The sequence below is a fragment of the Triticum dicoccoides genome, chromosome 7B (genome assembly GCF_002162155.2).
Source record: "Triticum dicoccoides isolate Atlit2015 ecotype Zavitan chromosome 7B, WEW_v2.0, whole genome shotgun sequence".
NCBI lineage: Eukaryota > Viridiplantae > Streptophyta > Magnoliopsida > Poales > Poaceae > Triticum > Triticum dicoccoides.
Window position 1 is genome coordinate 445837142 of NC_041393.1, and position 15463 is coordinate 445852604.

The 15463-nt window shown below is 48.3% G+C and overlaps 3 protein-coding genes across 3 annotated transcripts; 2 read left to right on the top strand and 1 right to left on the bottom strand.

Moving 5' to 3' along the window:
- Positions 1 to 1842: 1842 nt before the first annotated feature.
- On the bottom strand, positions 1843 to 8259 carry LOC119340014 (protein odr-4 homolog). Its single transcript, XM_037611931.1, has 11 exons — positions 8103 to 8259; positions 7767 to 7997; positions 7332 to 7430; positions 4942 to 5030; positions 4563 to 4679; positions 4134 to 4239; positions 3921 to 4005; positions 3721 to 3830; positions 2745 to 2875; positions 2507 to 2603; positions 1843 to 2406 (listed from the first exon to the last, which is right to left on the bottom strand). The coding sequence occupies exons 1-11, from the start codon at positions 8184 to 8186 to the stop codon at positions 2110 to 2112; spliced, it is 1446 nt and encodes a 481-aa protein (XP_037467828.1). The 5' UTR covers positions 8187 to 8259; the 3' UTR covers positions 1843 to 2109.
- Positions 8260 to 8390: 131 nt separating this feature from the next.
- On the top strand, positions 8391 to 12912 carry LOC119340013 (choline transporter protein 1-like). Its single transcript, XM_037611930.1, has 10 exons — positions 8391 to 8736; positions 9475 to 9833; positions 9949 to 10094; positions 10429 to 10612; positions 10753 to 10826; positions 10910 to 11029; positions 11195 to 11551; positions 11657 to 11917; positions 12031 to 12258; positions 12375 to 12912. The coding sequence occupies exons 1-10, from the start codon at positions 8543 to 8545 to the stop codon at positions 12564 to 12566; spliced, it is 2115 nt and encodes a 704-aa protein (XP_037467827.1). The 5' UTR covers positions 8391 to 8542; the 3' UTR covers positions 12567 to 12912.
- Positions 12913 to 13411: 499 nt separating this feature from the next.
- On the top strand, positions 13412 to 15148 carry LOC119340016 (putative serine/threonine-protein kinase). The gene is made up of 2 exons (XM_037611932.1): positions 13412 to 13787; positions 13855 to 15148. Exons 1-2 carry the CDS (start codon positions 13706 to 13708, stop codon positions 14877 to 14879), a joined length of 1107 nt encoding a protein of 368 aa, XP_037467829.1. The 5' UTR covers positions 13412 to 13705; the 3' UTR covers positions 14880 to 15148.
- The last annotated feature ends 315 nt before the right edge of the window (positions 15149 to 15463 follow it).

The window sequence follows — 15463 nt, forward strand, 5'->3', positions numbered from 1 at the left end:
ACTTCAATCTACTCTCTTCTACATGCTGCAAGACGGAGGCTGCCAGAAGCGTAGTCTTCGATAGGACTAGCTATCTCCCTCTTATTCTGGCATTCTGCAGTTCAGTCCATTGATATGGCCTCCTTACACATATACCCATGCATATGTAGTGTAGCTCCTTGCTTGCGAGTACTTCGGATGAGTACTCACGGTTGCTTTGCTCCCTCTTTTCCCCCGTTTTCCTCTTCTTCTCGGATGCCGCAACCAGACGTTGGAGCCCAGGAGCCAGACGTCGACGTCGACGACGACTCCTACTACTCTGGAGGTGCCTACTACTACGTGCAGGCCGCTGACGACGACCAGGAGTAGTTAGGAGGATCCCAGGCAGGAGGCCTGCGCCTCTTTCGATCTGTATCCCAGTTTGTGCTAGCCATCTTATGGCAACTTGTTTAACTTATGTCTGTACTCAGATATTGTTGTTTCCGCTGACTCGTCTATGATCGAGCACTTGTATTCGAGCCCTCGAGGCCCCTGTCTTGTATTATGATGCTTGTATGACTTATTTATGTTTTTAGAGTTGTGTTGTGATATCTTCCCGTGAGTCCCTGATATTGATCGTACACGTTTGCGTGCATGATTAGTGTACGATTGAATCGGGGGCGTCACAATGGCACCCTCCAACACCTCGGCTGCGTCGACAACATGTTGTCCGCCTACAATAGCGGCGAAGCGTGCGCTTTAGGGCGACGCTATGCCATAACGATGCTGGCCTTCATCATGGGTGCGGCAGTCCGACAGCTTCAAGTGGAGTTGGACGACACGAGAGGGAGAAAGGATTTTGGGAGGGAATGGAAACACCCAAGGAGGAAGACGATGGTCGATGGATAACGTCGCTTGGGGGAAATTTGTGTGGATTAGCACGTTCGGTTCGGGATAAGGTGGTCAAGATTGGAGAGCGGTGATGCGTCAACAGACCCCTGTTGCGCTTGGTAGGCTTGCAACAAGACCCAAGTTGCAAAAGCTAGACTATAGCTAGACTATGGGTAGGGTTGTTGTGGGTCGTCCGATCAAAAGAAGATCCAAGGTGAGGGGGCGGTCTACGCGCAGCGTGATCTGTCATGCGAGCGTTAGCTTTTCCAATACTTTCGATATCAAGACTAGTAGTGACAACCAACAATTCTGTCTGCTCAATTAATGTATGTATGAAATAGCAAATATGACAAGAACAGAAAAGATCCAGGTGAATAAAAGGATGAGAAGCGAGTAGTGCTAATGTCAGTTTAGCAGTGCATAAGAGAAGAGATAACAGAACTCATGATGGCCCATTGGCGCGCCAAGAGGCAGGCAGTGCTGCCAGAGTCAACGTCTGGCTGCCTGCATGCATCTACTTCCTCCGTTCCATATTACTTGTCGCTGATTTAGTACAAAGTTGTACTAAATCAGCGACGAGTAATATGGAACGGAGGGAGTATAAGCAAGCTACTGGTTGATGTATCACAAAATACTGCTTGCTTGCTGTGGCGTCTTCCTCATGATAGCAAATGCATAAATTTGTATGCTGCGGACAGAGATATTTTGTTGTGTCAAAATCAAGACCAACCTAAGAAACATAGTTGTCTGTTATATTGGTTGACTTCTATCTATTCTCTTCAGTCAGATGCCTACTCCCCGAGGCCAACACTCACTTGTATAGTATAGCATCAACACAAATGATTAATCTACCAACAGAGAAGACATCCGATGCCGAAACAGGAGAAAGATTGAGTACTAGCCGTCCATCTGGTCACAGGCCAGATGCCTTTTCTCATAATTTAGTGGGTGCAAACTGTAAAAGAGAGTGAGTTATCCGTCTCTGCACGATCATCAAATACTATGGTGAGCCTAGGCATCACACATCTCAATGACCAAACAATGAAAACGACGGCAGGGCTTACATCACTCTAAATATTCCATCCAATTGTCACTATCGTCGAAAAGGATGGATCATGTTCATGTATGTGCAGCACCTACAAACTGTTCACGACGAAAGAAACTCTACACTTTTCACCTCCACGGCTGAGGTTTGGACGAAATATAAGATACACAAAACATGTCAACATCTTGGTTCGGCTGATGCAGCATGAATTACTCTCAGGTTTTCGAGTTGGCAGGGAACGCAAACATAAATCCAACTAGAAGAGCCACCAGGAGCACAAACAAGGCAGCTAGGATGCTGAAACTGTTGCCTTGTGTTCTCCTTGAACCCGTCGCCTGTTCAGGGCACCCATCTTTCAGACTGGGCCCCGCCCGCGCGCGTGACGAAGCTCCAGGCACCACATCCCAAAACGATTCTAGTGTGGCGGTAGATGCTGCGGTTTCTGGTTCTATGACTGAGCTGTCTACTTCTGTTTCCAGTGATATCACTTCCTTGCAGCGCTCCATTGCATCCTGCAGGTGGCGCGCGCACATAAGGATGAGTCGAGTCAAAACTTAGTATCATGTTTTGGGCTTGCATTCAGACTATATAGCTAGGAGAGAATATACGTACCTTTGTTGTCTCTGATTGTTGCAAGTAGTCACAAATATAGGAGCCAGCTAACCATGGAATCAGAATCCTTCTAGGGAATGAGAAGCTATAAGGTTCTCTGTTTGCAAAAAGAAAAGGATGTGATCAGTTGCATAGACGAAAAAATGCATCGCAGACATGCTCTGAAGAAATAAGAAAAGTGACATATTTAATTTTCATTTTATTCAAAACAGAAATATTCCTAGAAGATGAGAAATACCTCAACTCATGAAAACTAACTTGGGTAACCTTCTGAGATGGTGAATTCTCCATATCATTAGTTGTAGAGTCATCATCTGCCTCATCAAGGATGATATCTAATCTGCTTCGTAGGCTCGCAATGATGTCCCCCTTAATATGCATTAGGATAGGTAGAAAGGCAACATAAAATACTATTAGTTTGCTAACCATTAAAATATGTTTGCCCAAATTTAACAACTAAGTTAAAATGACTGCAATTTTAAAAAATGACTACAAATAAACCATTCAGGACAGATTTATCATGTTTAACTCTTTAGAGAGTAAATTCAACTATAATAAGGGGCAATAATACTACAGTGCCAACTTGCAAATAAATTCAGTACGAATGAAAAGCACCATCACTAGAAAATCAAAACAAAAATCTAAAATCTATAGGTCTACATTACAGACACCAGATAGTCATGCTATATATAGTTAAACAAAGGGTTCCTTTAGAGATACTTCAGTAAACTCATGGACAATCAGATTCTTAACAGAAATGCCAACCAAAATTCCTGTTCACATTTTCAACATCACAAGTTCTCTTTTCTTTAATTGATATTTGGTACACCCTCCGTTCCACAATGTAGTGCGCCCGCGTTTCCCGAGATCGAAGTTTGACCATAAATTTAACCAACAAGACCGACTGCGGCGGGAGCAAAAATTATACCACTAAATTCGTATTTTCGATATGAATTCAGTGGTATAATTTTCGTTCCCGCCGCAGTCGGTCTCGTTGGTTAAATTTATGGTCAAACTCAGATCTCGGGAAGCGCGGGCACACTACATTGTGGAATGGAGGGAGTATAAAATTTGGTGGTAAGGCTCCAAGCTCGTGGCTTGCACAGTTGTATGTAAAGCTGTTATAACAAAATGGCGACTACATAGGTAACAAGGAAAACAATACAAGGCACAGAGATAAGCCAATAAAAGTGGAAATTTTATCTCATCAATACCTTCAGATCAGATATAGCTTCTGAAATAGATTCTTTTGGGCCTAAGTAAGCCAACGCACTGACAGATCCAGCAAAGAGAAGCAGCCCAGCAACACCCTCTAAACTGCATTCTTTAGTGTAAGCACTAACTATTAGGCTCACATAGTTATATCAAGAGAAATCAACCATACAATACAACAGAAACAGCGTTAGCTGAGCACCTCCGGCAGGCAAATTGTTCTTGAATGGTACAAGCAAATCGACTTCGTGTGGGCCGTCTGAAGTGATGGTCATATCATCCGAAAACTAGTTGAAAATATGAAGAGTAATAAGTGGGTGTTAAACACAAACAAGATTAGACATTACACCATTAAATAGCTTGGAATTCATTGTGCTTCTTCAACTGAAACAAAGGTTAAGCGGTTTTAATTTACCAGATCTCCATCAATTAAGGCTTTGGCATTCTGCACTTCCTTCGTGAGATGACTGATTGCCTTTGAAATAACTTTCTTAAAAGGCTCAGCTTGAACAACTGTCAATCTATGGAAGTACATGATGTAAGTAATCAGTCCAGAATGCGGAACATGACATTCATGGATTTGCTACAGCCTACAGCACATGCGACTATGACTGATAACTGGCAAGCACAGTTGGTCGTTTCTGTATTTTATAATTTTAATAATAAAAAGGGGCAGCCTGGTGCACGTAGCTCCTGCTTGCGCAGGGTTCGGGGAAGGCTCGTTTCTGTATTTTAATATATTTAATAAAAATCTAGTTAACTTAAAATGACACCCCTTCTGACTTTGAGACATAAATGACACAAGGATTGCTTAGCTACTAGTATCAGGCAGCATTGCAAGTACCTCGTCTCAAAATTGTATGTGCATCTGAAAGTTTGAAGCGAAGCTAATAATTTGCTATATTTGAAGTCACACGGCCTTAGACTTCCTGATGCCATCTCACATATGCGACAGGCCCACCTGCAACACATCAAAAGTTTGTTATGACCTATGAGTGTATTAACAGTATCTGAGCGCGACAGATTTCCAAGGGCAATACCATTTATTGACATACAGAAATTAGGTCAATCAATGTTAAACAAGCAAGAAAAAACAAATAAGAGTTGTCGAAATCCAAGTTCAGCAGGTCCAGCATGATCAATGTGCTAAGAAGATTATGATACATTGATTTATTGGGGGAGGGGGAAGGAAACCATAGTACTAGAGAAAAATCAATACGCACCTTCTTGGGCTGTAAGAGAGATGAAGGAGCAGCCTCTCATCGAAGTCACTGCCGTACCAGGGAACTGACTGAGAAACCACTCTGATAACCTGGGAAATAACATCAGTTGATAATCTGTACAATGAAAATGTCCTAGTAGGGTAGTACAGAGAAAAAAAAATCAACAAGTCACCACTAAAAGATCATACAACAATGCCAAAAGATCCTAAAACAAATGCCAGCAGAATGTGCCCCCACCCCAGAATTCAACAAATAAATCAAAAAAGAAGTTAGTAGTCAGTGTTCTAAATAATAAGGTCATTATGGCATTGTGAAAGGCAGTTTACAAGGTAAAAAAGTAGCCTGCCCGTTTGTTCAAGTTGATATTATGCCAAAATTATTTAAGCAAGGACCACAAAACCTAGCCGGTAGAAGGGCCAGGTACAGAAAGATAACAGGCATAGGTCGGTACATCAGGTTGGTTAATGGCCGAGCTTTATTTGAAAGATAAAAGTGATGAGGCCAACATGAGGGTATCTATTTTAGTAAACAAGCGTTGATCACTTTCTAGCATTGTTTTCTATTTTTGTTCTCATCACAAAGTATATAGCATGGAATGGAACATCTAATACGTAGTATTCACCAAGCCTAACTTGGTAAAATTCTCTCCATTCTATGGTGCTATGGAAAAAAACTGGAACTTGAGTTCCATTATATCTTCTTGGAAACTTGTTTTGTTAACATATAAATATGTGTACATACATTTATATATGGAACCCGTATGACAACCGTCGAAATATTGCTTCTCCCTCACTCCCCGAGGCGCTCCCGCGGGGGCCCCTGGGAGGAACCTAGCGCCGCCTCCCAGCTCCCTTCGCCTCAGCCCCCTCCCTCGCCGCCGTGATATACATACCCTCAATATACAAGGCGTTGGCGGCGGCGGGGCGGTTCCTCCCGCACACAGCTGGGGGCTTCGCGGGGCGCCTCCCATTTGCCTGGTGGCGTCGGGCGTCGGGCCTGCCCTGCTCCACCCCTCCCCTCCTCCCGACGCCTTGTGGTCGCCAGCGCCGCCTCATCCCCTCCCTCCGGCGTGGCTCGGGCCTCCGGTGCCCTGGGGCGGACTGGACTGGCGGCGGATCTTGCCCCCCTGCGCTGTTCTGGCTGGTGGTAGGTGGCGGGGGTTGCGGATCTGGCGCAGATCCGGTGGATGGGGTGGGTAGGCGTTGGTTGGGGTCGCCGGCGGCCCTTTTGAGGTGGAGGTGTTGCGGCTGGTGTCTCCGTTGCTCCGGTGCGGGGTGGCGGGGCTCCAGGCGGATTTGACCAGGGTGTGGAGACGCTGGTGCTGTGGTGGTGGCAGATCGACTGCGGCGGCAGCTGGCTTCTTCCGGCGTCGGCCGTTTGTAGGCGGTCTGTGTCAGCCTTCGACCCCTTCCCTCGTTGTCCGGGCACTACCTTCGTCGTTGGGTCGGTTATTTCCCAGTTATGGTCAATCGCTCGTCTCGCGCCCGGTGATGCAAGATGGAGCTCGTCTCGCGCCCGACAGCAGGACTGACCTCGTCTCGCGCCCGGCAGCAGGACCGAGCTTGTCTCGCGCCCGGCAACAAGACCGAGCTCGTCTCGCGCCCCGGTACGGCAAGACGGGTTGATGGAGGCTAGTTTTGGCCGGCTTATTTGGTCCCGGCACTGGGGGACGCCCAGGGATGCGGTGTCCGCTCGTATCTTGGGGATAGCGTCTAGGCTCGGGCGAGGTGGTGTCAAGGTTTTGGTTGCCGGGGCGGCGGCCCTGGTGGTGGTACCGCGGTGCTCTTGGGCAGAGTCCGCGGCTTGGTGCTGCCCGGTGGCCATGGCCGTGTGGGCGGCGTGGTCACCGGGGTGTGGCGTTCGGTGGCGGTGAGTGTTGGCCAGGGTGAAAACCTGATCTATCTTCGGACGGACCAACGGCGCGAACATCGTTCCCTTCCTGAAGGCGTCGTCACGGCTCTCATTGCCTGTTGTGTTGCTCCAGGGGAAACTCTGACCCTCGGGTCGGGCGGTGGCGGCACTCTGGTGTCATAAGTCATAACCTTCCTGAAGGCGCCGCCTTGGAGCCCTCAGTTCGTCATATGTGGCCTCATCCCTTCATGGTGGCGTGTTCACGATGGAGGACCCCGGTGTCTCTTGTAGTGCTAGGGGTGGTGTTGCTGCGCTCGGCGCCTATGTATCTTGTCTTGGGTGTGTGTGTTGTGGTGGCGTGCGTTTGTACCTGGATGTGGATGATCATTGCTTTATATATAAAGCGGGTGAAAGCCTTTTTCGGTACATACCCTCAATTCCAAATAGCAAACCCATGTACGAGCTAGTTTGCAACACTAGTGCCACTATTCAGGACATTGTTGGCACCTGTGATGAAACATCAGGCGAAATGTTGGTACCTGTGATAAAACAGCAGAAGGAGTAGCTTTGAAGGAGCCTTCAGAAGACCATATATAGATACCTATGACACTCATTCCTCCAAGGAGCATCCTTGAGACCTGCAGACCGTAAGAAGATTCACCAGTATTACCAAATATGTAGTTATTCCGAGTCGACATGACCAAATAAAGTTGTGCTACCGTAGTATGATCTCGAGCAAAGATATGGCCGAATTTTCAATGTAGTTGCGCAAGCAACTCGAACTGGACAGAAATTGTTGGGACTGCCACACTACAGTCTGAAACTTACAGGAGAGTACTAAAGATAAAATGTCACCTAAGAAACCAAAGATCTCACTTGCAAATTTTGATGGATTCTATTGTTTTCCTACAGCTGCAGCTATTAGTAACGTCAGAGGTTTGTAGACGGTAACAAGTCAGGGCTGGACACTGCACCTGTCGGGCGTGCTCGGCGACCCAGTCGACATCGAACTGGAGAGTCGGCGGCGCGTCGTTAGAAGCCCCGGCGCCACCTTTCCCGCCCTTGGACTTGGCCTTGCCAGCAGAGGGGGCAGCGGCCCGGAGGGAGCAAGCGGGCTCGCCGGCATCGGTGGGCGGCGTGGGGAGCAGGGAGTAGACGAGGGCGCGGTCGGAGGAGGCGCTGAGCTTCCCGACCACCAGCCCCACCTGCACGCGGAAGAACCGATGAAACCAAACCAAACCACACGCCCACGGCACGGCGACGGCGGCCTCAGATGCGACAGGAAGAGCACGAGGAGGAAGGGAAGTGACCTGCGATCGAAGGACGCCGGAGGAGGCGACGCCGTCCTCGAAGGCCTTGACGCGCGCCTCGTCGGCGACGACCGCCTTCACCATCGCTTCGCGGCGGAGGGCGATCTGGTCTGGACTGGAGGAGCGGCGGACGGCGAGGAGTCGTCGTCACGACTTCACGTGACGCAACATGCGGCCCCACCGCTTTTCCACCTCATTCACGTAAACCGTGATGGCCCCGCTTTCCGCCAAGAGGTCACGTAAACAGTGGAGTCCGCTTTCGAGTTGCGATATCACTGGCAGTGGCACTGTGGCAGGCAGCCGCAGTGAGGCGGAAGCTAGCAAGCGGCAGCAGCACTTTCCCCCCTCGCTCCTTTCACCTGTGACCCGAGGAGGAAGGAGGAGGCGGCGAGCCGGCGACCTGCTCCAATTCAGAGGAGCTGAGCTGTGGCAAGGGCATAATGCGGGGGCCCCTCGGCCGCGACGCCTCCGCCGCCGGCGCCGGGGGAGGAAAAGGAGAAGACGACGCCGCAGCCGGCATCATTCGCCACGACCGCAAGTGCCGGGACCTGCCGTTCCTCGCCCTCTTCGCCGCCTTCTGGGTCGCCATGATTGTCAACTCCAGCTTCGGGTTCAACCAGGGCAGCCCGCTCAGGTCGCTCCATTCCCCTTCCTTTTTCTCTTGCATTTACTATTTTTCTGCCGCTGTCGGTGCCGACTAGCTGCGATTAATTTTGCCCTTTTTGGGTGGATTCCGTCGGTGAAGGTCTGTCACATTTGCCAAATTCTCTCATATTTAGGTTAGATCTTCCAAGGATGGGTACAGCCTAGGGGCTAAAACTTGTCTCCTGCTCTTCCACTTTTTGCTCCTTAGTCACTTTTGATGTTTACTACCTCCAACTAACAGTAGAAATAGCTTGTGGAAAATGCAAGTGAGGTGCTTGTTGCCTAGTGTGGAGCTTTCCTCCACTGGATGCAATGAACCCCTAGTCTCCCTAACTGTAGGATTTGTGGGTTTTGCCAAATAAGGTGAATCCTTGCTTACATTTTCTCCTCCAATTGTAGACACTCATCAAGTAAATGCTGAGCTTTTGGTTGTTCCGTGGTCAATCAGTGGTGCTTAAAATGGTCTGTTGCCTACATTGCCCTCCTTCACAATTTATTTATCTTTGCAACCCATGTAAGGAGATGCAGAGATTTGTTGCTGTAGTTGGGTGCTCCTACGAACATGAGGTCCCCACAAAGGAAGGGGTGATTTTACAGGGTGGAAGTTGAATAGAACGTCGTTTGTTACAAACATTTCGTGCGCAGCTGTTCATTATTTTTGGAATTTATAGTGGTCTTTGTTGGTGAAGACATCTATATTTGTTTTTTCTCTGCTCTGATCATGCAGGCTGACTTATGGACTGGACTACAAAGGGAACATATGTGGCAGCAAACACGGTGATCCAGATTTGAGTGAGCTGGATGTTCGTTACTGGGTGAACCCCAACCAGGTGTATCAAAGTGGGCTCAAAAATAGCACAAGTGATCTAGCTGATGCTAAGTCCATCTGCCTGATGGAATGCCCCTATCCTGCGGAAGATGGCCTGAACTTTGTTTGTGATTATCCGGAAGGCGACATACGGCTCTCTGTCGATGATTGGATCGACAGGGACTATGATTACTTTGAGTATCTCACGCCAGATATGAGAAACAGTTCTCTTCAGTTGCAGGGTCCATGTTACCCCATCATATTTCCAAGTATAAATGGTAAGTCTCACATGAATAATTGAACATCAAATCCTCTGATACTCAGCAAGATCCTGCCAATTTGTGAGAACGTAAAGTGTATATGTGCTAATTTGTTCTCTTTCTGTCACTGCAGTCTACTGGAGCTGCCAGTTTATTGCAAGGCCATCCAATGTTTCTCTGAAGCATTGGCAGCAGATGGGTGGTGTCAGCATTGATGAAAACATGCTAATAGACAAGACAATTCACAATACCATCAACTATAAATCTTCTGTCTTAAAGGTCTGTCTTGGTACTACTTGCACTATCGGTCCATTTATCTGTTTCACAAAAAATATTTTTTTCCTGAGTTCCTATCCAACGTGTCTGTCCATATATAGTTAAAGCATACTTCTCTTCTATGGTGAACATTATTTCACTGCAAGTTACACAACATTAAATGTTCTTTCAATAAGGAAACACTAGCAGACACGTTGTGATTGGTATTACTTGGTTACATTAGATTCAATTTGACAACTATGCTCCTGCAAAAATATATATTTTAGAGCTATGTACATGCTTTGCTTGTGTATATGTAGATTCTTGGAACTAATATATATTTTTTCTTATTTTGCAGAGATATGTTGCAGATATTGGGAAGTCCTGGCCTGTATTAATTGTTTGTGGGGGGTTACTCCCCCTTTTCCTATCTTTGATCTGGTTAGCGATGATCCGCTATTTTGTTGCTGGGATGCCATGGGTAACAGTGATCCTCTTCAATGCCCTTGTAATATCAGTCACAATGTTCTTCTATATAAAAGGTAGGATGCTCTACCTGACTTCTAAACAATAAGTACTAGTACTATACTATTATAGGTGGCAAAGTGGCATCATGTTATTTTTATCAGGACACACCATCTTATATGCAATCTCATATGTTTGGATTATTTTATGTACTCAGCTGGCTGGATTGGCAATGATCCCTTAACTGTTGTAATCGGTCCAAGTGATCCATATGTCAGCATAGGTGGACGGGTATGCTTGTACCTCCTGTTGTTATTATTTTTAACACTATCTTGCTAAGCTTCTCGTTATCTCATGATTCATCTCTTCACCAGGAAATAAACCACCTTCATGCTGCTGCTGTATTGATGACAGTGGTAATGATCATTGCTTTCCTGACTTCAATAGCTATTGTTCGGCGTATACTGATAGCGACATCCACAACCGTCCTAAAGGTGCGTATGGTGCTGAATCCACTAGCTTCACATGCACACCGTTTCCTGCAATAAGCTGTGCGGGATTACAGCTCACATTTTGCAAAAGCATGGGTGCTAGCTTATGTGTGTTGTCTATTTCTTGCTTGTATTTTCTGAGCGCTCATCAGGATGAACTGTATGTAGGTGGCTGCAAAGGTCATTGGTGAAGTCCATGCACTCATTATCTTTCCGGTCGTACCATACTTCGCCCTTGCTATCATCTATATGTTCTGGTTTGCCGCGACACTGTATCTTTTCAGCTCTGGTCAAGTTCTGCAAAATGATTGCAATGCAGAGTGCTGCTCATTTGATCTCAAGCTGGGAAAAGTAAATTGCGACAGCTGTTGTGGGTACAGTGTCCATTACACCCCTCATATTGGCATTGCAATTCTTTTCCACCTGTTTGGCTGTTACTGGGCAACGCAATTTTTCATCGCATGCTCTTCGACCGTGATTGCTGGATCAGTTGCTTCATACTACTGGGCGCGTGGTGAAATATCGGTAAGCACCACACACTAACCTTAGACTGGCAAATAACTCTTGTTTTAACATTAGAAGGTACTGTTTTCCTTAGGGCTGACTGTGCGGCACAATGTTGTTATGCAGCATGACATACCATTTCATACCGTGGTCTCCTCCCTGAAGCGTTTGCTGCGCTACAGCCTTGGATCTGTGGCTCTAGGTTCACTGGTCGTATCGAGCGTAGAATGGGTGCGGTGTATACTTAAAGCGCTCCGCCGTAGGCTGAAGGGGGTTGATTCAACCGGTGAAAGCCGCCTCGGGAAGACAGTGTCATCTTCATCTCACTGCTGCTTGGGCTGCATAGACTGGACCATCAAGTCAGTGAACCGGAATGCCTATATCGTGGTAAGTACCAACAGTCCTCCTAGCTACTCATTTGTTACAACTGTCTTGTGTGGCTGTGAAAAGAATTGCGCCGATCCGAATTGGTTCCTTAACACTGTGAACTGTTGGTGCAGATTGCGGTTACGGGGAAAGGATTCTGCAAAGCCTCCGAACTCGCGACGGGGCTGATAATGAACAACATACTGCGCATCGGAAAGGTGAATGCCATCGGAGACGTGATCCTCTACCTGGGAAAGCTGTGCGTGAGCCTGTCCAGCGCGCTGTTCGCGTTCCTCATGCTGGACACCCACAAGTACAGGTCTGCTCACAACAAGATATCGTCTCCGCTGTTCCCCGTGCTGGTAAGCAAGTGATATCCTCTAAAAATACGGCGACACTCACCTATCTGTCCTAGATGCATGCATAACTGAACTTAACTTAGCTCCGGCATGACATATGTGTACATTTTGGTTCCCAGCTGTGCTGGGCGCTCGGGTACGTGGTGGCACAGCTCTTCTTCGGGGTGGTGGAGGCGTCGGTGGAGACGATAATCCTGTCCTTCTGCCAGGACGCTGAGGAGCACGACGGGGAGGCGCAGTACGCTCCCCCGCTGCTCATGGAGACGCTGGGCGACACGAGCCAGCTGCAGAGGCTCACGCAGGGCCCTTGATGGATCAAACCTTTGGGCATTGATCGACTTTGGTAGTGTAGGGTTACCAGAGGCAGCTGGTTGGGTGAATGGCTTTGACCATAATAATACTACGTGTTATACTATTAATTAACTTTGTTGTTAGGTGGAAATGGAATGCAGGCATGCCTGGCTACGGACCGTGGAAAAGACCTCTGCTACTAGTGTCGATGAAATTTCCTTTGTGATGGGGATGGCAATCGGGTACCGGATGGATGGTGGATGTTGCTCCATGTCTGACCGTTCAACCTATATCCATTCTAGGTATAGGTAGTACTGGTACTGGCTCTCGTTGTTATAATGGAGGTCTAGCAATGATGAAAGGCGATCATCATGGTGATGTGAGCACTGGTGTAAAGCAATGGAATGGATCCTCGCAAAAAATAAATGGAATGGGGTTGGAAACCAAATAGGTGGTACAAGTACTAAGAAAACGTATTTCCTGCTCCTGTCGCGTGGCTGCTATGTGAATAATCCTAAGAAAACGTGCCGGTAGTCAACAGAGACTCACAATAAAATATTGTGAGATTACCCGAAGTAATAATTTAACTCTTTCAAACCCAACGGGTCTGGTGGGTTTAGATGGATGAGAATGGATGAGGGAGATTGGAGTGGAGACGAGAATGAAAATGAACTCACGGCCACCACCACCAACTCCAATTTATTTAATTTATAAAGCAGTAGACGGTCGTCTAATGATTCACATGAAGTCTACTCTACACTAGAAATTATCTACATGTGTGTGCAGGTCAACTGATTATATGTCGGCCATCTGAAATGGGAATTGCCTGCTTGTCAACGTCGCGCTCTACCATTTAATCTAGTGCACACAAAGCAAAATATGCCATAGCAGGCTGCTGATTGCTGCCTCCGTTCATACACAACGCCTCCTAAAAGGTCTCCGAGTCCTAGCTAGGCATCATTTCCTGTCACTCTCCGCCTCGGCCGTAGTGGAAGAGAGCTTCATATTAGAGTATTACATTCGACTTTTCCTGATGTGGCAATTCAACCAGCTTCTTCTTCTTCTTCTTCTCCATGTCTGATCACTCGCCATCACCGGCTTCTTCTCCATACAGGAGTTAGTCTGATCCTGAGCTAGAAAGGAACTCTCTCTGGTCGCCATGCCTTGTTGCTCTTGCTGCTTCGGCGTTTCCAACAAGAAAGAGAAACACGCCTCCGATCTCTACTCCCGTTCCATGAGCAGTAAGCAACAGTTTTCCATTCCACGCCTTACTTGCCATTCATCGAATTGACTAACCTTTGGCTTCAGGACTGTCATCTGAGAAGAAGATCAAGCTCTTCTCCTACGCGGAGCTGCGGTCGGCGACCAACAACTTCCACCGGAGCAACCACATCGGGCGAGGCGGCTTCGGCGCCGTCTACAAGGGTGCGCTGCGGGACGGCGGCGGCGACGTGGCGGTCAAGGTGCTGTCCGCGCACTCCCGGCAGGGCACCAGGGAGTTCCTCACCGAGATCGACGTCATCGCCAACGTGGACCACCCCAACCTGGTGTCCCTGCTGGGCTGCTGCGTGGAGGGCCGCCACCGCATCCTCGTCTACGAGCTCCTCCGCAACGGCAGCCTCCACGGCGCCCTCCTCGCCTCCGCCAGCGACCCCTCCAGGCTCACCTGGGCGATCAGGCGCGGCGTGTGCGTCGGCGTCGCCAGGGGCCTGGCGTTCCTGCACGAGGAGATGGGGTCCGGCCCCATCGTGCACAGGGACATCAAGGCCAGCAACGTCCTCCTCGACGCCGGCTACGGCGCCAAGATCGGCGACTTCGGCCTCGCCAAGCTCTTCCCGGACGCCGCCACGCACGTCAGCACCCGCGTCGCGGGGACCGCGGGGTACCTCGCCCCGGAGTACGCGCTGTACGGCCATCTCACCAAGAAGGCCGACGTCTACAGCTTCGGGGTGCTGCTGCTGGAGACCGTCACCGGCAAGAGCAGCTCCAGGAGCCTCCATTTATCCGACGAGGGGGACAAGGTGCTGGTGGAGAGGGTGTGGGAGCTCTACCAGGCCGCCAACCTCAGGGACATGATCGACCCGGCGATGGAAGACGGGTGCAGCGAGGAAGAGGCTGTGAAGTACATGAAGGTGGCGCTGCTGTGCACGCAGGCGACGCCGCTGCGGCGGCCGTCGATGCCGCGGGTGCTGGAGATGCTGGAGAGGGAGGATGTCCGGTTGAGGGAGAAAGAGCTCACGGCGCCGGGCTACGTCCTCAGGGACAACAAGGACAGCCACTCCACATCCATGGTCGTTGCTTCGCACACCTTGACGGAGTTAGCGCCAAGGTAAAAAAGGTTCGACCGTTCTGAGTAACTAGCTAGCTAGTAGTAATAGGATTGAACTGACAAGCAGAGACATCAACCACACACTGAGAGGGTCTAGCAGTCCTTGCCATGAATGATACCATCATTGTTTTTTCTTCGATAAGAGCCAAAAATGCATTTGGCCTTTGCATCGATGTATGCATGCAACCATTTTTAGTATTGTTCCATAATTTTGTAAGGCAGCCCTTTGATTGAGTAATCCTATCAGGAAGCAACCTGCGCATTGCTTTTTCATTAGAAAAGGGAGAATTGCTTCTATAAAGGATGTTGGAATACCCGCCTTCCTAGGCTCTTCATGGGCGAAAAATGAATGATCTCGGTAAAAGTAATTCTCCGCGGAGGGATTACTTCTATTAAGAGTCTAGCAGTCCTTCCCATGAACGATACCACCATTGTTTTTTTCTTCGAAGGGCAACAAATGCCTCTGGCCTTTGCATTGATGTATGGCATGCAACCATTTTAATTGCAATTGTTTTAATCTTTATAAGCAAATGAAACTAAAAGAAACTTGAAGGGAATCGACCACAACCCATTATATCCGTGAAGTAT

What these genes read in the sequence shown, in the direction of transcription:
- LOC119340016 (XM_037611932.1), top strand. Translation starts at nt 13,706, where the DNA reads ATGCCTTGTTGCTCTTGCTGCTTCGGCGTTTCCAACAAGAAAGAGAAA. An exon ending in CTACTCCCGTTCCATGAGCA is followed by an intron (nt 13,788 to 13,854) that starts GTAAGCAACAGT and finishes CTTTGGCTTCAG; the next exon opens with GACTGTCATCTGAGAAGAAG.
- LOC119340013 (XM_037611930.1), top strand. Translation starts at nt 8,543, where the DNA reads ATGCGGGGGCCCCTCGGCCGCGACGCCTCCGCCGCCGGCGCCGGGGGA. An exon ending in ATGTCAGCATAGGTGGACGG is followed by an intron (nt 10,827 to 10,909) that starts GTATGCTTGTAC and finishes TCTCTTCACCAG; the next exon opens with GAAATAAACCACCTTCATGC. An exon ending in CTCCGCTGTTCCCCGTGCTG is followed by an intron (nt 12,259 to 12,374) that starts GTAAGCAAGTGA and finishes TTTGGTTCCCAG; the next exon opens with CTGTGCTGGGCGCTCGGGTA.
- LOC119340014 (XM_037611931.1), bottom strand. Translation starts at nt 8,186, where the DNA reads ATGGTGAAGGCGGTCGTCGCCGACGAGGCGCGCGTCAAGGCCTTCGAG. An exon ending in ACATACAATTTTGAGACGAG is followed by an intron (nt 4,240 to 4,562) that starts GTACTTGCAATG and finishes GTACTTCCATAG; the next exon opens with ATTGACAGTTGTTCAAGCTG. An exon ending in AAGCTATATCTGATCTGAAG is followed by an intron (nt 2,876 to 3,720) that starts GTATTGATGAGA and finishes ATGCATATTAAG; the next exon opens with GGGGACATCATTGCGAGCCT.